At 43.4% G+C, this 24,719-nt stretch overlaps 2 protein-coding genes across 2 annotated transcripts; both read left to right on the plus strand.

The window, feature by feature from the left end:
* The first annotated feature begins 10,094 nt into the window (after positions 1-10,094).
* LOC122487007 (olfactory receptor 7A5-like) lies at positions 10,095-11,021 on the plus strand. Its single transcript, XM_043586855.1, has one exon. It carries the CDS (start codon positions 10,095-10,097, stop codon positions 11,019-11,021), a length of 927 nt encoding a protein of 308 aa, XP_043442790.1.
* Positions 11,022-19,733: 8,712 nt separating this feature from the next.
* LOC122486369 (olfactory receptor-like protein OLF4) lies at positions 19,734-20,660 on the plus strand. Its single transcript, XM_043585805.1, has one exon. The coding sequence runs from the start codon at positions 19,734-19,736 to the stop codon at positions 20,658-20,660; it is 927 nt and encodes a 308-aa protein (XP_043441740.1).
* The last annotated feature ends 4,059 nt before the right edge of the window (positions 20,661-24,719 follow it).

Consider the following 24,719-nt stretch of genomic DNA (forward strand, 5'->3'; position numbering starts at 1 on the left):
GGAGAGGAAAAGCCCAAATATGAGGGGCTGCATTCCTGGTTCCTCTGAAAATCCCAGAAGAAGAAACTTTGAAAATTGTGTTTCATTGCTTGGTTCCATGTGGTGGAGGTGACCTCTGAGAAAGAGGGAAATAAAAAAACACAAGTTTGTATTACCCACAAAATTGAAATGCGACTGGTTTTTTTTGTTTTTTTGTTTTTGTTTTTTTGTTTTGTTTTGTTTTGTTTTTTTGCAGTCCAGAAATTCCTTTTAATATGTTGTGCACGGATATGGTCCCCTTTAGGGAACCATCGCTGCCACATCTGATATATTTTTATTGTCAATCAGCTTCTTTCCTAAGAAATCATGTATTTTATACTTTTCCTGAGAAATGCTTCAAGTATTCAGGAATATAAATTGAGTGCTGACCAGCTTTCAGGCACTATCTAGGCAATGAGTATGGAGTGCCGAAGAACAAAAATCCCTACAGCGATGGAGAAAAAATATGTAAGCAAAGAAGATAATTATACAATTATCTTTTTGACACAATTATCTTTTGATTATCTCACCTTTTTGATGGTGAGGTGTGCTGTGAAGAAATGGGAAACAGGGATAAAGCAGAGAGCAAATAGGGCATCTATTTTAATGGCATTTAGGCAAATTCTGTACACAGGTGGCATTGGAGCACAGACGTCATGTAAGACAGAGACATAGACACAGGACTCTGGGGGAAGTGTGTGCCTGGCAGAGGGAATGGCCAGTGCAAAGGCCCTGAGGAAGGTACTTGTTTCAAATGTTCAAGCGAAAAAGCAAAGCCAGCGCTGCAAGGGGAATGATCTTGAGGGACACTGATGACAGACTCTGTCACACATGTGAGGAGGGATGTGGCCTCTCTGCGACAACTGTGACCTCCAGGCACAGGGCCGTCCTTGTCCACACTGCCTCTCCCTCGGTATTCATCGTGCTGCAAAGCCACCCTATGAATTGACACAGATCCCCGTCTTGGTGCCTGCTCTTGACTGAGCTGTGGCCCGTGTATGGTGTCACCTTGGGATTGAGGAGTCCTGGCCCCTGTTGTGAGGACGGCTCACCCTCTACAAGTCACACACGCACAAGACACCGTGGTCTTCTGGGTGGTGAATTTCCCTGTCCTCAAAGCCCCCACGTTCCTGGTTATGCTGGGAATGGATACAACCCAAGGAGACCCGATCAGCCATCTTTCCCCTGCAAAGTGTAGAAATGGTTCCCAGAAATGCTAATTCTTAAGCCTCCCATGGACCAATCACCATGGAGCTCCATACTGGAATGTTAATTTTCCACTGTGATTCACACCAGTGTAACAAAATCTGTTCAATAAATGAAAGCGACAGAGGGTGAGATACAGAGGGAATGAAATCGATGAGGGAGAGCAATGATCTCATAAGCTGGGGTGGTCCCTGAGAGACTGTGAGGGAGAAATATCTCCCTTGCTTCTCCCCTGGTTACATCTCCTGATGCCCAGCAAAAATAATACGAGAATGAAACAAACTTGTTTAAAAGACAGATAGTGATATATTCACGGTGTACTTGTACAAAACTATATAGATAAAAATATAAATAGATATAAATATTAACATATCTGTTTATATTATACATCAAGAAAAACGAGCAAAGGGATAAGCCAATACAATCAAAGTTGGGCATTTTTATGTCAAGCCTAGAAGACATTTTCCTGTACCTCCTGCATCATTATATGACTGATTCATTTCTACGTGATTGATAGGGGATGAGGTTAGCTCCTTTCTCCCTCTTCTTATGTGGCACCTTTTCATTGATATTCCTGGGCTTTGAGTAAAGATCTCTCGTTCTCAAACCCAGTGGACACCCTCTAATCTGCATTCTGGATCTCATCCAACATGCAAAGGACTCCCCAGACCATGCTCTGTAAATCCTGCCCACATCATGGCAGTCTCAATGCTCCACTGTAACATCCAGAAGAGCAGGGACTTTATCCTCTTTGTTCATTTCTGTTTTTCACCAACTTACTTGAATATATGTTTACTATAAAAAGATATAAGACTATGAGAAGTTATAGAATGGAAAGAATGAAAGGATCTGGAAACCAGGTTAAAATAGTAGCTTGAAAACAACTGTCATAAGCAAAGTTGTATGAAAAATAAAAGCAAACTGGAACAGGTAAAAATAGCAATCATTAGTAATACCGACACGGATTAATAACTAAATTGTGAAACACCATGAAAGAATATGACATATAATGTCTCTAGAATGTTCTGGCCCATGGCAGATGCTCAGTTATTATTTGTTGAATGAATCAGGAATTAGGTCTCAGTGTTAAGGACATTTCCTATATGGCAAGGTCGTATTTCAGTTTCGTTGGGAAAAGGTGAATTGCTAAGTAACAGCTAGAATAAATGGATATCTATCTGGAAAAACATTAAAACAGTCATCTTCCTCAGATACATTACCGACACCAGAGGGATACTGACTTCAGTGTAAATGTAACCATACAATATATCGAACATCAAGAAAACTGCATATAACATTTCCAGGTGGGAAAAACCACTAAAATAAAGCAAGAAACTCAGCAGTAAGAAGATAGGAATATTTAAACCAAGTTAAACATTTTTATGGTCAAAGAATGTTTCCAAAGTCGACTGAGAAGCAATGATCTGAGGAAATCTTTTGAAATGCTGAAAAAAAGCAGGAGAGGGGAAATAGCATATGGCCATATAATAATCAGAAAGGTCATCAAATATATGACATTTGCTGAAACTAAGGTATAGATTAAGAAACAACAGGAAATGTCTTCTTCACCCAGGAACCTGGGGAAAAAACTTAGAGCAGTGTTACATTGTGTGTGGTTGGAACTTGTCTTTTAATGTTTATTTATTTTTGAGAGAGAGAGAGAGAGAGAGAGAGAGAGAGAGAGAGAGAGACAGAGTGCAAGTGGGAAGGGGCAGAGATAGAGGGAGACACAGAATCCGAAGAAGGTTCCAGGCTCTGAGCTGTCAGCATAGAGCCTGGTGCGGGGCTCGAACTCATGGACTGTGAAATCATGACCTGAGCCAAAGTAGGACGCTTAACTGACTGAGCCACCCAGGTGCCCCTGTGGTTGGACTTTCAAGCGGGTAGTCTTGGGGTTACACTGAATTTGCTGGTGGAAAAGTGGGTGTTACAGGTTGAAGGCAGGACCTGAAAGCAGCTATATTACAAATATTCATATTTTTAATGCAGGGTTTCTACGTCTCTGCCTATGGACATCCTGACCAGAGCCTGCCCAGTGCTGAGGTCTGTGTATCTTAGGATGTTTAGAGCATCCCTTTCATGATAAAGAATATGACGGACTATCAAAAGTGTTCGTAGGAGCCATTCTGCGAAACCGGCACAGTCACTGAATAAATACATTCATTACTTACGCAAGCAAATAAACACAGTGATCACTTGCTATGGACTAAGTTGAATTGGCCCCCAGGTGATGATGGATTAATGTTCTCGGACAACCCTGTCATCCACGGTGCACGGGGCTGTTGGACTCACCAAGCTGGGTGTCTGACAGGAAGGTCTCCGTGTGAAACTGAATTCCTCCCAGGACAGCAGGTAACAGGGACTAAGGCTCTGACCTCAGCAGAGACAGTAGGGGGGAGTGAAGCATCAGTCCCAGCCAGAATTAGGACTCAGAACAAACAGACAAAAACCACTCGCCTTCCTGTCCAAGGTCGCACAGGCTGACAGGAGACCAGAGGGTATTTATACCTCCCTGTATCTGCTCATTAGGCGCATTTCCCTCTTGTTACTCCAACCTCTAAGTGTATGATTCCCAATGGAAAGCTGCTCTGGACATAAAGGATTTCTTCCTGATGAATCTCAGTTCCCAAAAGACTAGGTTAGAGGTCAAGGGAATCCAGTTCTTTGCTTTTTTCTCCTTTTCCCTGAACTTGCCCTCTTCCTGTTATGTAAATCTCCTAGCACGTTATCTCAGCTCAGAGTTACACTTTTCTCCAGCTCTAAGAAGGAAGAACACACCGGGATTAGGTCTCTTTAACTTCAAAACCTTGACTTGTCTCGGGGACCCAGCCCCGCCATCTCCACTGTCTCCTCTTCTCCTTCCCCTCCCCTTCTTCCTTCTCCTCCTGCTTCTTCTTCTCCTTCTCCTTCTCTTCTTCTTCTTCTTCTTCTTCTTCTTCTTCTTCATTGTCTTCTTCTATGGTAGAAAAAGAACCAGGGAGGGGCAGAGAGAGACAGGAAGAGAGATAATCATAAGCAGGCTCCTCACTCTCAATGCAGAACCTGATGGGGGCTCAATCTCCAGGTTCCTGAGATTGGGACCTGAGCCGAAATCAAGACCCAGATGCTCAGCCAACTGAGTCACCCAGCATCCCTAGTGTCTATTCTTTAAAAAAATATTTCTTAATGTTTATTTATTTTTGACAGACAGAGAGAGACAGAGCAGGATCAGGGGAGGGACAGAGAGAGAGGGATACAGAATCCGAAGCAGGCTCTGGGCTCTGAGCTATCAGCACAGAGAAGCACAGAGAACTGGGTTCTTCTGATAATAAACTTTGGATTCTACACACACTGGCTTCAAGACACTTTTGCCATCACAATTAGGAACTTCTTACATTGTCACAAGGTAAAAGCTATTGGTTGGTCCTTTGTTATTAAATGTTTAATTATAATAGATGTATTTATATATTTTACGTACTACAATGTGAGCTTGACCTCTCATAGGGATAGTTGGATTCAATTTTTATAAACATACCTGAGGAAGTACATTTATGAGCTCCATTCTACATTGTAGAAATGGCGCTTGGTCATGTCTAGTCATCTGTCTAAATTTAATACCTGAGTATCTGGTGACCCTTGAGTTTGATTCTGTCAGGATGCTTCTAGTTCTCAAACTCTGGGGCAGTGGTTCACAGCCAGAAATGAATTTTCCCCTGAAGATGTCTGTCAAAGTCTGAAGGGAAGCTGCCAAACACCTACAATTCAAAGGAAAGCACCCCCGAAAATATTATCCTGCCACAAATGTCGATCATAAAAGGTGAGAAACCCAGCTACACCAGCAGTTCTCCAACTTCAATGCGCGTGTACATTCACACAGATCCCACTACAAATGCAGAATCTGATCTCCCATCCTGGGTGGCCCAGAGATTCTGCATTTCTACCAGCTCCTGGGTGATGCTAAACTGTGGGTCTGGGTCTGTGGGCCACTCTTTGATTAGCAAGGCTGGGATCTTGGTGTTAAAGCAGGTGTAGGTATTTTTAAGTCTTCTGCACCAAATGGTGTCCTTGCATGCATGTAATTTTGAAGGAATAATGTATTCATTCTTTCTTCAGTCTGTGTCAATTCTGTTTTATGGCTTTTATAAGTGACAAAAATAATACATTTATGAAAAAGATTTTGTAGTGGGCAGAATAAGGCCCTTCCAAATATGTCCACATCCTAATTCCCAGGACCTTTCACATGTTATTTTTGATAGCAATGTAGGATTAAGGTAGCAGACTAAACAGGGCTGTAAATTAGCTGCCATGGAGACAAAAGGATCAGCTGGGATTCTCTAGGTGGGACTAGGGTAGTCAGGATGGTCCTCCAAATGTTGAGGATGGAGACAAAAGAGTTGATGTCAGAGATTTTGAGAATGCTCTCCTGCTGGCTGTGAAGGTGGCGGAAGAGCCATGAGCCAAGAAATGCAGGTGGCCAGCAACAGAGACTGCAATTGGAAAGGAAACACATTCTCCCCTGAGCCTCCAGAAGGACCACAACCCTGCAGACACCTTGCTATTAGCCTGACGAGACTCCTTCGAAACTTCTGACTCCAGAACTGTAAGAACCTGTATGTGTTTGTCTTCAGCAGCTACTGTGGGAATGTTTTATAACAGCAGTAGGAATCTCACAGGGACATAGTCAATAAAATTATTTGAGGGAACCGAGTTTAAGCTTCTCCATTCGTCAGCTTCCCCATTCATCAGCTTCCCTTGGTTAGGGTCAATTGACATTTAAAGAACCCACATTATGGAGAAGAAATTAAATCAATTTGGAGATATTCTGCCTAGCACCTGGTAGAGTGAATTCCTGGGGCATAAATGTGAGTGTGGTCTATGATGCTTTTGAGGTAGCGAGATACACAAGCAACTCATGATCAAAATTTAGGTCACTCACATCTTCTTTATCCATTCATCAATCCACGGACATTTGGGCTCTTTCCATAACTGGCTATTGTTAATAACACTGCTATAAATATTGGGGTACATATGCCCCTTTAATGGATAAATAGGATGTGGCATATATATATATATATAATGGAATATTACTCAGTGATCAAAAAGAATGAAATCTTCCATTTGCAACAACGTGGTTGGAACTAGAGTGTATTATGCTAAGCAAAATATGTCAATCAGAGAAAGATAAATATCATATGATTTCACTTATATGTGAAACTTAAGGAACAAAACCAATGAACATAGGGGAAGGGAAGGAAAACTAAGATGAAAACAGAGAGGGAGGCAATTTATAAGAGACTCAAAAATACAGAGAAGAAATTCAGGGTTGCTGGAGAGGAAGTGGGTGGGAGGAGGGGCTAAATGGGTGATGGGCATTAAGGAGGGCACTTGTTGGGACGAGCACTGGGAGTTATATGTGAGCGATGTACCACTGGGTTCTACCCGTGAAACCAACACTCCACTGTATGTTAACTAACTTGAATTGAAATAAATAAATGTAAGGTGTGCTTGGGTGGCTCAGTCAGTTAAGCATCCGACTTTGGCTCAGGTCATGATCTCACAGCTCTTGAGCTCAAGCCCCATGTCAGGCTCTGTGCTGACAGCTTAAATTCTATGTCTCTGCCCCTCTCTGCCCCTCGCCAGCTCAGGCCCTCTCTCTCTCTCTCTCTCTCTCTCTCTCTCTCTCCACCCTAAAAATAAATAAAAATATTTAAAATACAAATTATTTGGTTTCTTATCTATAATATTTTATTATGTGTCTCTAAAAGAACTCTATTTTTGGGGCGCCTGGGTGGCGCAGTCGGTTAAGCGTCCGACTTCAGCCAGGTCACGATCTCGCGGTCCGGGAGTTCGAGCCCCGCGTCAGGCTCTGGGCTGAAGGCTCAGAGCCTGGAGACTGTTTCCGATTTTGTGTCTCCCTCTCTCTCTGCCCCTCCCCCGTTCATGCTCTGTCTCTTTCTGTCCCAAAAATAAATAAACGTTGAAGAAAAATTTTTTTAATAAAAATAAATAAAATGAAAATGATTGCAAGGCCTGATTTCTTCTCAAAGCTACAGGGAAGAACCTGTTTACTTTTCTATTCCAAGCTCATATTATACTGCAAGAAAAAAAAAATCTCACCATATTTCATATAATTAAAACATTCTTTACAAAGAGGGGCTGAACAGCAGCTCTTAATTGTGATGTGGAATGAAAGTCCTAAAAGCGTGCAAATGTGTCATGAAGCTGTGGTATGTAGTGCTCAGGGTCCGTATCAAGGAGCTTTTTTCTCCTCCTTGTTGAAAAGGAAAACCGGAATGTTGTGTAGATGGCAGGACTGTATCTCCAACACAAGCCAACAGCTTGGAGATCCAAGGGAACTAATCCACACAGATTGATCAGTCCTAGACTTGGGAGAAACATTGACATAAGCGTTGGGAGTCGCTGGTGGGAGGTCTGAACTCTGAGAGCAGCAGAGTTCATGAGGAAGGAATACTCAACACTGGGGTCACGCAGTTATAACCTGGTCTATTGGGAACACAGAACCTCCAGAACAATTTCCTTTGTGTCCAGACCAGTGTCCCCCAGGGAAATCATGTGCTGCTCCAAAGAGGAGGAGGAGGGGAACGTGCCTCAGGAACAGAGGAAACTATAAATCCCTCCTGTGCACACCCACTGCCTGTGCCACCGTGGGCTGACGGGACCAGGTTGTTGCTGTGGAGTCGAAAGCTTGACTGGGAGACTCATGCTAGCCTCCGTTCTGCCGTCTTGTGTGGGGACAGAGTTTAGTCACCACCAATAACCATCCAGGAGGAATCCAGACGGCCACATGGACACCTCTCCCTCCCAGCTCCCAGCCAGGTGAGTCTGAGAGCTTGGCAAGACCCGGAGGAAAGGGTCAGAGAGAATCAAAGCCAGGCACATCTACCTGAGGTCACCTGACAGCCACCAGCCTAGCCAGGAACGTGGAGATCTCTATGGCCATGTACTTGCCTGATCATGCCCTTCTGAAAAAACAGTGAACAAGGTCAGAGAGGGCCCCGCTCCTTTGGTACTTGCCTTATGATGGTGGAGTCACAGGGCTATGAAAAAAGTTTGTGTGGTGTAAGAGCCTCAGGCAGAAATCTTACGGAGATGGTGACTTAGAGCCAGAACGGTTGTCATGGTATGTGCAGAATTTTGTAGCGCAAGGTCTGAACAGAACTTTTCATGTTGTGCAAACCAGAAACAGGACCAGAGTGTGCCCAACACTCGGCCAAAAGATCACAACACAAAGCCCAGGAAAAAGAGAGAAAAGATGCCACGTCTAAAGAGTGAAAGGGACTTGTCCCACCTTCTCTAAGATCACAGGACATCCAGTTGGTCAAAGAAATAGCAAAGTCTCAAGGTGCTTTTTCAAAGAAAAAGCAAGTCTCTTATCTTCCATTATAACCTGCCCAACTTTTGCTGTGCTTTGCATATTTCCTGTGCCGAAGGGTTGATTTATTCCCTTAGCACATTTTCTCTTGGAACATTCACTCTGTAAGACGATGCACACCCTGAAGGTCCCACTAATGTCGTCTCCTACTGAATTTAATTTTGCTCCTTACTATTTTTGCTGGGCATCAGGGTGGTAACAAGGGTTGGATTGTTGTCAGAACCAGGGATGCTCTTTCTTCTTCATGGCCCCTCAGATTTCAGCGATCATCTGAGCCATTAGATCTTTTCTGCCACTTCCATTTTATTTCACTTTCTTGTTTCTCTCTCTCCCTCTGATTTTGAGAAGATTGTGTTTCTTTAAATACAGGAAAGAAAATGAGCATGCCAGTCTGACTTGTCAATTTTATTTGTTCATGGAAAACTTACGTCATTTGCAGGAATGATAATTGATCTGCGCATCTTGAGTTATACCCACTCCGAACTTAATTGTTGGGGTTCGAGTGAGAAGTCATGGTAAAAACACAGCTCAGGGATCACTAATTTGGTGTGTGTGTGTGTGTGTGTGTGTGAAATGACATCCGTCATCAGAGCAGGGGACATGGTCCAATGTATTCCAAGGTGATTCTTATAATATAGAAGCCAGAACTCAATCAACATACCATGTTCTAGAAAGCTCTATGTCCACTTACAGCAGACTTTGCAGGTAGATTCTAAAATACAAGCAGTACATAGTGTGGGTGAGTGACTCCTTTCTCTTGAAGGGGAACCAGCAACGAGGCCACCTATTTCTTTGAAATTGCCTGACACGATCTCTGATCATTTTCCTGCTCATTCCCCTTCCCATACATGCTTCCTGTTTTGGACTCAAATAGCTCCAAGTAGTTTCATCCTCAGGGCCTTAGCTGAGGCCATTCCCTCTACCATCACATACTTCCCCACACATGCTCTGGGCTCCTGCCTTCCTTCCCTGCAGGTCTCTGATCAAATGTCACCTAGTTTACTGGTCTTGACCAAACACTGATTACAAAATAGCACTCATATCCACGCTCTCCTTTATATCTGCTTTTGTCTCTTCATAGAACTTGACACCCTATGATGTCTTATTAATAATTGTATTTGATTCTATTCATTCTCCATCACTAGATTATAGTGGCTTTTGGTTTTCAGTATCCTGTGCTCATGGCCTAGACAATACCTGGGACATGTTTGACGCTCAGTACATATTCCTCCAATGCAGGAAAGATACTCTTAGTAAAACAGTAAAATGCATGACCTCTGCTGGGGAGTGTGGAGAATGAGACCAAAACACGTAATCTGAGATGAAACAGGAGGGAATCTCTTCAAAAGGACAATCCTTTGGGGACAAAAGGGACAAGATACCTAAATGAACTTCTTGACTGCACAATATAAATGGTAGCATTTCAACCATGTGGGTAAACTGTTCATGTGAAAATTAATGATGTCCTTTGCCTCTTTCTGGCAGTCAGTGCAACCTCATGGAACCAGGAAATATTACACGGATATCAAAATTTCTTCTCCTGGGATTTTCAGAGAGACCAGAACTGCAGCCCTTCATATTTGGACTTTTCCTCTCCATGTACCTGATCACTGTGTTTGGCAACCTGCTCATCATCCTGGCCGTCAGCTCTGACTCCCACCTCCACACGCCCATGTACTTCTTCCTGGCCAACCTGTCCTTTGTAGACATCTGCTTCACCTCCACCACTGTCCCAAAGATTCTCTGGAACATCCAGACTCAGAGCAAAGTCATAACCTATGAAGACTGTATCACACAAATGAACTTTTTCATAGCCTTTGCGGGGATGGACGACTTTCTCCTGAGTGTGATGGCCTATGACAGGTTTGTGGCCATCTGTCACCCCCTGCAATACATGGTCATCATGAACCCCCGGCTCTGTGGGCTGCTGGTTCTGGTGTCCTGGATCACGAGTGTCCTGTATTCCTTGGTACACACCTTAATGGTGTTGCGGCTGTCCTTCTGTACAGAAGTAGTGATCCCCCACTTTTTCTGTGAAATCAATCAGATGATCCAACTTGCCTGTTCTGACACCTTTCTTAATAACGTGGTGATGTACCTTGCAGCTATGCTGCTGGCTGGAGGTCCCCTTGGTGGGATCCTTTACTCTTATTCTAAGATAGTTTCATCCATATGTGGGATCTCATCAGCTCAGGGCAAGTATAAAGCATTTTCCACCTGTGCATCTCACCTCTCGGTTGTCTCCTTATTTTATTGTACGAGCCTAGGAGTGTACCTCAGCTCTGCTGCTACCCAGAGCTCCGACTCAAGTGCCACAGCCTCGGTGATGTACACGGTGGTCACGCCCATGCTGAACCCCTTCATCTATAGCCTGAGGAACAGAGACATAAAGAGGGCTCTGAAAAGAATACTTGGAATCCAGTGATATAAGAACCAATCATCCAAAGCCTGAAGACATGCCCATGATTGAAGGACTCAAATCCTCAGAGTCAGGAACTGCCAATCTTTGATCAGACTGTGGAAGTAGGATCTACTCCTTCTATTTCTTTCTTGGCATTTCCATTTGTTTGATCAACTTGTCTATACATTTAAGGAACTCACTTCATTAAGCTTCTGCGGTGACTGAAATACAGACGGTTTCTCCTTCATCTATTTTCAGGTGTCCCCAAAGTTTACCCCAACCTTGGGTCACAAATGCCGAAATTTCTGTATCTCACATGGGACTAGTTGGATTTCTTAAGTTTAATTTCATCTCAAATCACTTATACCATGCCGGGTAAATTTCCCCTAGATTTCCTGAGATCGATATCATGAATTATACGCTTCGTACGGAATAAAGCTACACTTGATCAGTAAGCCATTTCCATCATTTTACTGTCAAGGAGAATACAAAAGCACAGTTTCCACCTTGAGTCTCAGTCTTTTCCTTCACTTCCTTTAGGACTCCACCGGATGATGTGGACTCTAACATTGTTCCATTCAAGCCTCAGGCAATTCACACGCCGCTCTGGCTAGGAATGTCCAAGGACTCACCTGCACCCATGTGCTTTCCACACTCCCACAGACCTTTCCCTGACCACAGCCTATGCTGTGGCTGCACCAGCCCTTGGGTTCTTATTGTGACTGCAGGACACAGGTCAACAACATCTATCAGAGAACTCTAATAACCCCAGGTTTATTACTCCTGTATCCTGGAGGGCACATGGGATGGTCAAAAGCCATTCTGGGAGGTGTCAGAAGGGGAGAGAGAGTCAAGAGGAAGAGAGAGAGAGAGGAAGCTGTTGAGGGATCTGGCTTTCTCAAAGACCACGGCCAGGGTGGGTAGCTGGTGTTGGGCTCACACATTCTTGGAGAATTGTATTGAGTAGGATGTGTGGGCTGAAGGGGAAAAGCTGATTCACTCATGTGGCAATATCCAGTTTATAAAGGGCTTCCTGAAGTGGTACTTCATGACTGGGGGTAGCCGAGGGTTTATCTGGTGATTGTGAAACACATCTGATGATATGTTTATTCAACATGGTTTTGTTCGAAACTGACCTGGAGAAAATACGTCATTTCAGTCACTTGCATTAAACATGCCCTTATGCTTTGTAAGCGGTCTCTTGGTTGTATTCTGTTACTCAGCTCTGGGTCCCGAATTCCTACCATAGTCAATGGGAAAACCTGATTAGCTAATCTAGATCTCCAGTGGAGTGTACTTAGAAAGGCAAGTTCGACCTGATATGTTCTTCGTGTTGGCCTGAACATAAATATGAGGAGGCAAACTTTCGAAACACTCATTTTGTGACACACAAAATATTTCTCTCATTTTTTAAAAAAATCACAGTTCGTGCTATCCACCTATTTATTAAAGCATGGAAGATGGTGTTCACCACTGAGGGAGTTTGTTCATCGAGGCGCAGGATTGCTTAGTGTCTTCTACGTTTTATCACTGAATTATCTTCCTGTTTCTGCTTGAAAACTTTTAATGCGATCCGCTCATATGATTCTTTCCGTTGTTACACGAAATAGCTTCCTTTTCCTGATATATGTCACAAATCCCAAACGATGGAGAATGCACAGTATCAGCACCATCTATATAATACGTCCTTTCTGCTCTGAAATCTCTTCCACCTGCTTGACCAGAGGACGCTTCACCCAAGAACTGCATGTCCTGCCAGTCATGTGGTTCAGGGTCCCCAGTTCTTCCGCACAAATGGGCATGTCCTTCAGAGTCGCCCAAGCTGACGATCAGCCTGTTCAATCTGCTGCATAAATCCTTCTTTGCAAAAAAAAATAATAATAATAATAACATGTGAAAGGGACTGGAGATTAGGATGTGGGCATATCTGATGGTGCCTTATTCTCCTTAGTGTAAAGGCTTGCTCATCAGGGTATTATTTTGTTCACTTAGAAAAGCAATAAACACAGATTTCACACAGCCTGAAGAATGAGCGAATACACAATCCTTTCACAATTATGGGCACACAAGGACAGGATTTGGTGCAGAAGGCTTCACGCTACCTACTCTTATCTCTAACACAGGATCATCTTCTTGCTAATCAAACAGTGGTTTGCAGACTCAGACTTGCACTTCAGCCTCACCCAGGAGCTTGGAGAAATGCAGAATCTCTAAGATTTTGCACTCGTAGTGGGATCCGTGTGGATTCACAGGCACAGTGAAGTTGGAGACATGCTGGTGTAGCTGGGATTCTCACCTTTTATGGTGGACATTTGTGGCAGGATAACATTATTTTGGGGGTGCTTTCCTGGGGACTGTAGGTGCTGGGCAGCACCCCTTCAGACTTTGACAGACGTCCCTGGGGAAAATTCATTTCTGGCGGAGAACCACGGCTCCAGAGTTGGAGAACTGGAAGCATCCTGACAGAATCAAACTCAAGGGACTCCATATACTCAGATATTAAGTTTGGACAGATGACTAGACATCACCAAGCACCATTTGTACATCGTAAAATGTAGTTCATAACTATAACTCCTCAGGGATAAGATTTTATAAAGATTAAATCCAAACCCCCTGTGAGATGTTAAGCTCACATTGTAGTACATAACTAGATCTCAATACATCTGTTATATTCAAGGTCCCATTTTATAACAAGGGAGCAAATGACAGCTTTTAATGTCTTATAAAACAAGTGACAGAAAATGTCTAGTAGCCAATCTCTGTAGCACCCAAGGTTTATTATCAGAAGAAGTCATTTCTCTGCTTTATTATTTTTTCTTTTTTTTAATATATGAAATTTATTGACAAAATGGTTTCCATACAACACCCAGTGCTCATCCCAAGTGCCCTCTTCAATGCCCATCACCCACTTTCCCCTCTCCCCCACCCACCACCTACCCTCAGTTTGTTCTCAGTCCTCAAGAGTCTCTCATGGTTTGCCTCCCTCCCTCTAACTCTCTTTTCCCCTTCCCCTCCCCATGCTCTTCTCTTAAGTTTCTCAAGATCTACCTATGAGTGAAAACATACGGTATCTGTCTCTGCCTGACTTCTTTCACTTAGCATAACACTCTCTAGTTCCATCCACGTTGCTGCAAATGGCAGGATTTCATTCTTTCTCATTGCCAAGTAGGATTCCATTGTGTCTATAAACCACAACTTCTTTATCCTTTCGTCAGTTGATGGATATTTAGGCTCTTTACATTTTTGGCTGTTGCTGAAAGCACTGCTCTAAACATTGGGATGCACGTGCCCCTGTGAATCAGCACTCATGTGTCCTTGTGTAGATTCCTAGTGGCGCTGTTGAGAACAACAGTAGACACTGGGTTGCCTCGTTGGCTCAGTGGGTTCATTTCTGTGTCTTGATTGCGGCTTAGGACATGACCCCATGGTCTGGAATTGAGCCCCCAGATTTCTTCTGCACTGAGCATAGAGACGGCTTGGGATTCTCTCTCTCCCTCTTTCTCTGACTCTCTCTGTCTTAAAATAAATAAATAAACATTAAAAAAGCTTCTCTCTGTCCCTCTCTCCCTCCCGTCCTCTCCCCCACTCATGCTCCCTCTCTCCCTCTCTCTCAAAAACAAACAAAGAGACAGACAGACAGACAGACAGCACCAGAAATGCTACAGCTGGGTCCCTAGGAGAGGCAATGCTTGGAAGACAAAGAAGACTAATCCCGGGGGGTTCCTTGGTCTTAGACTTGGAGGAAAGTGTGTCTCGGCCGAGATAAGGTGCCAGACGATTTACACATCAGGAAGGGGACAAGTTCAGGGAAAAGGGGAGGCAAAAAAGAACTGCATTCACTTGGTCTCTGACCTAGTCTTTTGGGAACCGAGAGTCATTAGGAAAAAATACTTGTGTCCAGAGCAGTTTTCCACTTGGGAATATGAGATCAGAAGCTGGGGTACCAAGAGGGAAATGAGCCTGATGAGCAGATACGGGGAGCTGTAAATACTCTCTGGTCGCCTGTCAGCCTCTGCGAACTTGGATGGGAAGGGACAAGGTCTCCCTCTGTTCTTCCAGGCCCTAATTACGGCTGGGGCCCATGATTTACTCCTTCCTGCTGTCTCAGCTGAGACCAGAGCTTTAGTTCCTACCATCTGCAGTCCAGGGAGGCATTCAGACTTGTCACAAGGAGACCTTGTCAGATACCCCAGCCAGGTGAGCCCAACAGCCCACTGTGCCATGGATGAGACGGTCAGAAGAATGGAAGCCAAGTTCATTAATCTGTCTTCACCTGAGAGCCAATTCAACTTAGTGCAGGAGGGGTGATCGCTGTGTTCATTTGTTTGTTTGATTAAGTGATGTATTTATTCAGTGGCTGTGTCAGTTTCACAGAGTGGATGCACACACTTACGTTGATCTTCCATATTCTATTCCTTTAACTTACTATTAAGTCAATGGCAGTTTATTTTACCTCCCAGTGTCTCAGGAATCACACGATTTTCTTAGATAATTGCTCTGCCTCATCCATTTCATTCACCACAGCCCCTCCACTCTCTGCCTCGATGTCTGTTGAACAGACATTTTTAAGTTTGTGTAAATCACAGCAGAAACTTGCCATTCAAATATGGAGCCTCAAATTCATTTGTCCATGGGAGGCTTAAGAACTGGCATTCCTGGGAACCATTTCTATACTTTGCAGGGAAAAGATGGCTGATCTGGCCTTCTTGGGTTGTGTCCATTCCCAGCATAACCGGGATGGTGAGGTCTGTGAAGACAGGGAAATACACAACCCAGGAGGACATGGTGTCTTGTGACTGGTGAAGGGTGAGCAGTCCTCAAAAAAGTTAGAGAGGGAGGGAGCCAAACCAGAAGAGACCCTTAAAAACTGAGAACAATCTGAGGGTTGATGGGGGCGGGAGGAGGGGGAGGCTGGGTGATGGGTATTGAGGAGAACACCTGTGGGGATGAGCACTGGGTGTTGTATGGAAACCAACTTGAAAATGAATTTCATATTTCAAAAAAAAGGGGGTCAGGACTCTGAAATCCCAAGATGACGCAATACAGGGGCCAGAACTCAGTCAAGAGAAGGCACCAAGAAGGGGATCTGTGGCAACTCATGGGATGCCTTGAGACCATGATGTATACAGAGGGAGACGTAGCATGAGCAAGGAAGGCCCTGTGCCTTGAGGTCACAGTTGTAGCAGAGAGGCCACTTCACTCCTCACATGTGTGACAGCGTCTGTCATCAGTCTCCATCAGGCTCATTGCCCTTGTAGCACTGGCTTTGCTTTTTGCCTTGAACTTCTGAAACAATACTTTCCTTGGGGCCTTTGTACTGGCCCTTCCCTCTGCCAGGTAAAGGCTCCCGACATAATCCTTTCTGTCTGGTATGAGTTCTGTTTTCCAATGTCACCTCGTTTGCAGAATTTGCCTAAATACCCACTAAAATAGAATGCCCTATTGGCTCCCTCCTTTCTTCCTGCTTTTCTTTTCTTCACAGCAGCCCTCACCATCTGAAATATTATAGAATTCTCTTGTTTGCTTATATACTTTTTCTCCATGATTCTAGGGATTTTCATTCTTCACCACACCCTATACTCATTGTCTGAAACATGGTAGCACTCAATTTATATTCTTGAATACTTGAAGAATTTCTCAGTGAAATTATGAAATATGTCGTTACTTACAGAAGAAGCTTTTTGACAAAAAAAAACACCCTACATCAATGTGGCAGCAGGAATCCCTTAATGGGGGCCATATGTATACACAACATATTTAAACGAGTATCTGGGGGCTCCTGGGTGGTTCAGGCTTAGAAGCGTCCAACTCTTGATTTCGGCTCAGGTCTCCACCGTAAGCTAACATTTTGGAGATCCAAGGGATCTAATCCAGACTGATTGGTTAGTCCTAGATTTTAGGGAAATGTTAAAATCAGGGTTGGGATTAGGTGCTGGGATATTTGAACTCTGGGAGCGACAGAACTCACAAGGTAGGAGTAATCAACACACGGGTGACGTAGTTATTACCTGGTCTATTGGGAACACAGAATCTCCAGGAAATCTTTCTTTGTGTCCAGACCAGTGTCCCCCAGGGAAATCATGTGCTGCAGGTTGGACAAGCAGGAGGGAAACATGCCTCATGAACAGACAAAGGAAACTATAAATGTCTCCTCTGTGCAGTCCCTCTCCCTGTGCCACCGGGGGTGATGCGACCTGATTGTTGCTTCTAGAGTCCGAAGCTTGGCTGGATGACTCATGCTAGCCTCCTTCCCACCATCTTCTGCAGGGAGAGGGTTTGTTTTTTTTATTTTAAAAAAAATTTTTTTTAACGTGTTTTTTATTTTTGAGACAGAGAGAGACAGAGCATGAAAGGGGGAGGGGCAGAGAGAGACAAGGAGACACAGAATCAGAAGCAGGCTCCAGGCTCTGAGCCATCAGCCCAGAGCCTGACATGGGGCTCGAACTCTCGGACCACGAGATCGTGACCTGAGCCGAGGTCAGCCGCCCAACCGACTGACCACCCAGGCGCCCCTAGGGGTAGTTGCCACCGATAACCATCCAGGAGGAATTCAGATAGCCACATGGACTCTTTACCCTCAGAGCTCCCAGCCACATGATTCCTGGTGCCCAGCAGGTCCAGCAGGAAAGAGTCAGAGAGAATCGATGCCAGGTGCATTCACTTGAGGTCACCACACAGCCACCAGCCTAGCCCAGAACCTGGAGATCTCTATGGTCATGTGCTTGGCTGACCATGCCTTCCTGAAAAACCACAGTGGACAAGGTCAGAGAAGGCCCTGTTCCTTTGGTACTTGCCTTATATGGCAGAGTCATAGTAGAATGAAATAAGTGTGTGGTGTAAGAGCCTCAGGCAGAAATCTTATGAAGACGGTGATTCAGAGCCTAGACTGACTGTCACGGTGTGTGCAGAATTCTGTAGAGCAAGGTCTGAACAAACCTTTGGGTGTTGTGCAAACTGGAAACAGGACCAGAGTGTGCCCACTCCCCTTGTCAAGAGAGAGGTCACAACGCAAAGGCCAGGAACAACAAAGAAAAGATGCCACATCTGAAAAGTGAAAGGGACTTGTCCACCTTCTCTAAGATCAGAAGACATCTAATGCATCAAAGAAATATGAACCAGGTACAGAAAAAAAACCCAAGTCTCCTACTGCTTCATTATAACCTGCCCAACTTTTGCTGTGCTTTGCATATTTCCCGTGCCGAAGGGTTGATTTTTTCCCTTAGCACACTTTTCTCTTGGAACATTCAGTCTGTAAGGTGATCCACATGCTGAACAACCCACTAATTTCATCTTCTGACCACATTTAATTTTGCTCCTTATTATTTTTGCTGGGCATCAAGGAGGTAACAAGACTTGGAGTGTTGTCAGACCTCAGGATGCTATTTCTTCTTCACGGCCCCTCAGGTTTCAGTGACCATATGAACCATGAAATCTTTTGTGCCACTTCAATTTCATTTCACTCTCTTGCCTCGCTCTCTCTGTCTCTCTCTCTCTCTCTCTCTCTCTGTGTGTGTTTCTCTGATTTTGAGCAGTTTGTTTTTCTTTAAATGCAGGACAGAAAATAAGCATGCCAGTCTGACCTGTCAATTGTATTTGTCCATCAGAAGCTCAATCATTGGAATTCAGGTACCATTTTTACATCATTTGGGGGGAATGATAATCGAACTGGCCACCCAGTTCGGCTATTGGTTTATAGCCATTCTGAGCTTAATTATTGGGGCTGGAAGTGAGAACTCATGGAAGAACACAGCTCAAGGAGTGATGATTTGGTGTGTGTGTGTGTGTGTGTGTGTGTGTCTTGTCTTGTGGAGGGGGATCCGTTTCCAGAGCAGGGGTGCCTTAGCTAATATATTCTAAGTTGACTCTAATAATACAGAAGCCAGCACTCAATCAGCATAGGGTATTCAGGAGGACTCCTTGTCAAACTGCAGGAGGCTTTGCAGATAGATTCTAAAATATAAGCAGTATATAGTGTGGATGAGTGACTCCTTTCCCTCTAAGGGGAACCAGCAATGAGGCCACCCATTTCTTTGAAATTGCCTGACACCATCTCTGATTTCTCTCCTGTTTACTCCTCTTCACACAATCCTTCCTATTTTGGACCCCAATAACTCCAAGTAGTATGATCCTCAGGGTCTTAGCAGAGGCCATTCCCTCAGCCAGCACACACTTCCCCAGAAATGCTTGCAGATCCTGCCCTCCTTTCCCTGAAGTCTCTGTTCAAATGTCACCTGTCACGGGTCTTGACCAAATACCAATTACACAATGACACTCGTATCCACGCTCTCCTTTATATCCACTTTTGTTCTCTTCATAGCACTTTGACACCCTCTAATGTCTTATTAGTATTTTTAGTTCTTTCTATTCATTCTCCATCATTGGGTGATACAGGCGTTTGGTTTTTCAGTATCCCATGCTCATTGCCTACACAATGCCTGGAATATGTTTGACAATCAGCACATATTCCTCCAATGCAGGAAAGATATTCTTAGTAAAACAGTAAAATGCATGACCTCTGCTGGGGAGTGTGGAGAATGAGACCAAAACACCTAACCTGAGGTGAAACAGGAGGGAATCTCTTCAAAACGACAATCCTTTGGGGACAAAAGGAACAAGATACGGAAATGAACTTCTTGACTGCACAATATAAATGGTAGCATTTCAACTATGTGAGTAAACTGTTCATGTGAAAATTAATGATGTCCTTTGCCTCTTTCTGGGGGTCAGTGCAACCTCATGGAACCAGGAAATATTACACGGATATCAAAATTTCTTCTCCTGGGATTTTCAGAGAGACCAGAACTGCAGCCCCTCATATTTGGGCTTTTCCTCTCCATGTACCTGATCACTGTGTTTGGCAACCTGCTCATCATCCTGGCTGTCAGCTCTGACTCCCATCTCCACACCCCCATGTACTTCTTCCTGGCCAACCTGTCCTTTGTAGACATCTGCTTCACCTCCACCACCGTCCCGAAGATGCTCTGGAACATCCAGACCCAGACCAAAGTCATAACCTATGCAGGCTGCATCACACAAATGAACTTTTTCATAACCTTGGCAGGGATGGACGACTTTCTCCTGAGTGTGATGGCCTATGACAGGTTTGTGGCCATCTGTCACCCCTTGCACTACACGGTCATCATGAACCCCCGACTCTGTGGACTCCTGGTTGTGGTGTCCTGGATCACGAGTGTCCTGCATTCCTTGGTACACACCTTAATGGTGTTGCGGCTGTCCTTCTGTACAGAAGTAGTGATCCCCCACTTTTTCTGTGAACTCAATCAGATGCTCCAACTTGCCTCTTCTGACACCTTTCTTAATAACGTGGTGTTGTACCTTGCAGCTATGCTGCTGGGTGGTGGTCTGCTTGTCTGGATCCTTTACTCTTACTCCAAGATAGTTTCCTCCATACGTGGGATCTCATCAGCTCAGGGAAAGTATAAAGCATTTTCCACCTGTGCATCTCACCTCTCGGTTGTCTCCTTATTTTATTGTGCAAGCCTAGGTGTGTATCTTAGCTCTGCTGCTACCCAGAGCTCACGGCCAAGTTCCACAGCCTCGGTGATGTACACGGTGGTCACGCCCATGCTGAACCCCTTCACCTACAGCCTGAGGAACAGAGACATAAAGAGGGCTCTGAAAAGAATCCTTGGGATCCAGTGATATAAGAACCAATCATCCAAAGGCTGAAGACATGCCCATGATTGAAGGGCTCAAATCCTCAGAGTCAGGAACTGCCAATCTTTGATCAGACTGTGGAAGTAGGATCTACCCCTTCTATTTCTTTCTTGGCATTTCCATTTGTTTGATCAACTTGTCTATACACTTAAGGAACTCACTTCATTAAGCTTCTGCGGTGACTGAAATACAGATGGTTTTTCCTTTGTCTATTTTCAGATGTCTCCAAAGTTTACCTCAATCTTGGTTCACAAATGCCTGAAATTTCTGTATCTCACTTGGGACTAGTTGGATTTCTTAAAATTAATTTCATCTCAAATGACTTATACCATGCCAGATAAATTTCCCCTAGATTTCCTGAGATCATTATCATGAATTATATGCTTCATACGGAATAAAGCTACACTTGATCAGAAAGCCATTTCCATCATTTTACTGTCAAGGAGAATACAAAAGCACAGTTTCCACGTTGAGTCTCAGTCTTTTCCTTCACTTCCTTTAGGACTCCACCGGATGATGTGGACTCTAACATTGTTCCATTCAAGCCTCAGGCAATTCACACGCTGCTCTGGCTAGGAATGTCCAAGGACTCACCTGCACCCATGTGCTTTCCACACTCCCACAGACCTTTCCCTGACCACAGCCTATGCCTTGGCTGCACCAGCCCTTGGGTTCTTATTGTGACTGCAGGACACAGGTCAGCAACATCTATCGGAGAACTCTAATAACCCCAGGTTTATTACTCATGTATGCTGGAGGGCACATTGGATGGTCAAAAGCCATTCTGGGAGGTCTCAGAAGGGGAGAGAGAGTCAGGAGGGGGAGAGAGAGAGAGAGCCACAGAGGGATCTGGCTTTCTCAAGGACCACAGCCAGGGTGGGTAGCTGGTGTTGGGTTCACACGTTCTTGGAGAATTGTATTGAGTAGGATGTGTGGGCTGAAGGGGAAAAGCTGATTCACTCATGTGGCAATATCCAGTTTATAAAGCTTTCTGAAGATGTACTTCGTCACGGGGGGGGGGGGGTAGCTGACGGCTTATCTGGTGATTGTGGAACACATCTGACAATATGTTTATTCAACATGGTTGTGTTCCAAACAGACCCAGAGGAAAATATGTCATTTCAGTCGCTGATCTGGCCTCACTGGCTTATTTGTTTTTCGGGTGTGGATTTTGGAGAGTTCTTTATAGATTTTGGATACTAGCCCTTTGTCCGATGTGTCATTTGCAAGTATCTTTTCCCATTCTGTCAGTTGCCTTTTAGTTTTGTTGATTGTTCCCTTTGCAGCGCAGAAGCTTTTTATCTTCATGAGCTCCCGATAGTTAATTTTTGCTTTTAATCCCCTTGCCTTTGGAGATAGAGACACTGAATCTGAAGCAGGCTCAAGGCTCCAAGATGTCAACACAGAGCCCAAAGCACAGATCCCAATGCTCAAACTCATGAACCATGAGACAATGACCTGAGCTGAAGTTGGACACCCAACCAACTGAGCCACCCAAATGCCCCATCTACAAGGCATTTAACAAGGAGTTAGTATCTATTCTCTTCAACCTACTCCAAAATATTGAATAGGAGGGAAAGCTTCCAAATACATCAATCAGGCCAACATTACCCTGATGCTGGAAACAGACGACGACAACCCCAAAAAGAAAACTATAGACCAGTATCCTTGATGAAGATAGATGCAAAAATCCTCAGGAAAATCCTGGCAAACCACACACGACAGTATATTAAAAAGATCGTTCACCATGATCAGGTAGGATTTATTTCAGTGATACGAGGGTATTTCAATATTTTGAAAATCAATGTTATACACATCAACAAAATGAAGGATAAAAATCATATGATCATCTCAATAGATGAAGAAAAATCATTTGACAAAATTCAACATTCATTCATGGTAAAACCTCAGTAAAGTGGGGTTAGAGGCAACATACCTCCACATAATGAAGGCCACCTATGAAAATCGCATAGGTAGCATCATACTCAATGGTGAAAAGTGGAGAGCTTTTCCCCCAATGTCAGGAAGAAGAAAATAGGTCCACTCACACTTATTCAACATAGTACTGGAGGTCCTAGCCACAGCAATCAGACAAGAGAAAGAAATAAGGGATATCCATATTGGTAAAGAAGTTAAACTGTCACTATTTGCAGATGACATGATACTATACATGGTAAATCCAAAAGAATCTACCAAAATATTCCTAGAAGTATGGATAAAGAAGATGTGGTATATATACATACAATGGAATAATATTCAGTGATCAAAAAGAATGAAATCTTGCCATTTAAAAGAATGTGGATGGAACTACAGTGTATTATGCTAAGCGAAATAAGTCAGTCAGAAAAAGACAAATATATCATTTCACTCATATGTGGAATTTAAGAAACAAAACAGATGAACATAGGGGAAGTGAGGGAAAATAAGTTAATAACAGAAGGAGTAAAACCATAAGAGACTCTTGAATACAGAGAATAGTCTGGGGGTTCCTGGAGGGGAGGTGGATTGGGGGTTAGCTAAATGGGTGATGGGCATGTATTTAAGGAGGGCACTTATTGGAATGAGCACTGAGTGTTCTATACAAGTGATGAATCACTGGGTTCTACTCATGAAACCAACAGTACAGTGCATGTTAACTAACTTGATTTTACATACATACATACATACATATAAAATTACTAGATGTATTACATTAATTCAGTAAAGTACAAGATACAAAATAATTACTCAGTAATCAGCAACGTTTCTGTACCTTAACAACGAAGCAGCTGAAAGAAAAACATTTAAAAACACCATTTACAATTGCACCAAAAAGAATACAATATTTAGGAATCAACTTAGCCAAAAAGTAAAAGACCTATGTTCCAAAAAATATAATACACTGGTGAAAGAAACTGAAGGTAACGTAAATAAATGGAAAGATATTCCACGCTCATGGATTGGAAGAATTAGTCTTATGAAAATGTCCATATTACCCAAAGCAAAGCAATCGACAGATTCAATGCAATCTCTATCAAAATACCAACAGCAGTTTTCACAAAACTAGAACAAATAATGCTAAAATTTGTATGGAACTATAGAAGACCCTGCATAGCCAAAGCAATCCTGAGAAAAAAGAACAGACCTACCAGATTTCAAGATATACTCCAAAGCTGTAGTAATCAAGACAGTATGCTTTAGGCACAGAAATAGACACATAGGTCAGTGGGACAGAATAAAGACCCCAGAAATAAAACATGACTAAATGGGTTTAATCTATTACTTGGATGTAAATTTTTAAAAAAAATTTAAAAAGATGAGACTATGGGAGAAAGATAGTCTTTTCAATAAATGGTGCTGGGAAAACTGGGCAGATACATGTAAAACAATGAAACATGACAACTTTTTTACACCATACACAAAACCAAAAATGGATTAAAAGCCTAAATGTGAGACATGAAACTGCCCGAAAAGAACACAGGCAGTAATTTCTCTGACATCAGCTATAGCAACATTTTTCTAGACAAGTCTCCTAAGGCTAGGGAAACAAAAGTAAAAATAAACTATTGGGATTCCATCAAAATTAAAAGATTTTACACAGCAAAGGAGACAAGAAAACAAAACAAAACAAAACAAAACAAAACAAACCTGATCTACTGAATGGGAGAAGATGTTTGCAAATGATATATCTGATAAGGGGTTAATATCTAAAATACACAAAGAATTCATACAACTAAACAACAACAAAAAACCCCAAACCATCCACTTAAAAATTGGGCAGAGGTTCTGAATTAACATGTCTCTAAAGAAGACATCCAGATGGCCAACAGACAAATGAAAAGATGTTCATCATCACGCATCATCAGGGAAATGTAAATCAAACCACAAGGAGATACCACCTCACACAGGTTAAGGGCTAAATTCAGAAACACAACAAACAAGTGCTCGTGATGAAGTGGGGGAAAAGGCACCTCACACACTGCTGGTGGGAATGCAGCCACTGTGGAAAACAGTATGGAGGGTCCTCAAAACTTGGAAATAGAACGACAACATGATCCAATAAGT

Source organism: Prionailurus bengalensis, chromosome A2 (genome assembly GCF_016509475.1).
Source record: "Prionailurus bengalensis isolate Pbe53 chromosome A2, Fcat_Pben_1.1_paternal_pri, whole genome shotgun sequence".
Lineage (NCBI taxonomy): Eukaryota > Metazoa > Chordata > Mammalia > Carnivora > Felidae > Prionailurus > Prionailurus bengalensis.

What these genes read in the sequence shown, in the direction of transcription:
- LOC122487007 (XM_043586855.1), top strand. Translation starts at nt 10,095, where the DNA reads ATGGAACCAGGAAATATTACACGGATATCAAAATTTCTTCTCCTGGGA.
- LOC122486369 (XM_043585805.1), top strand. Translation starts at nt 19,734, where the DNA reads ATGGAACCAGGAAATATTACACGGATATCAAAATTTCTTCTCCTGGGA.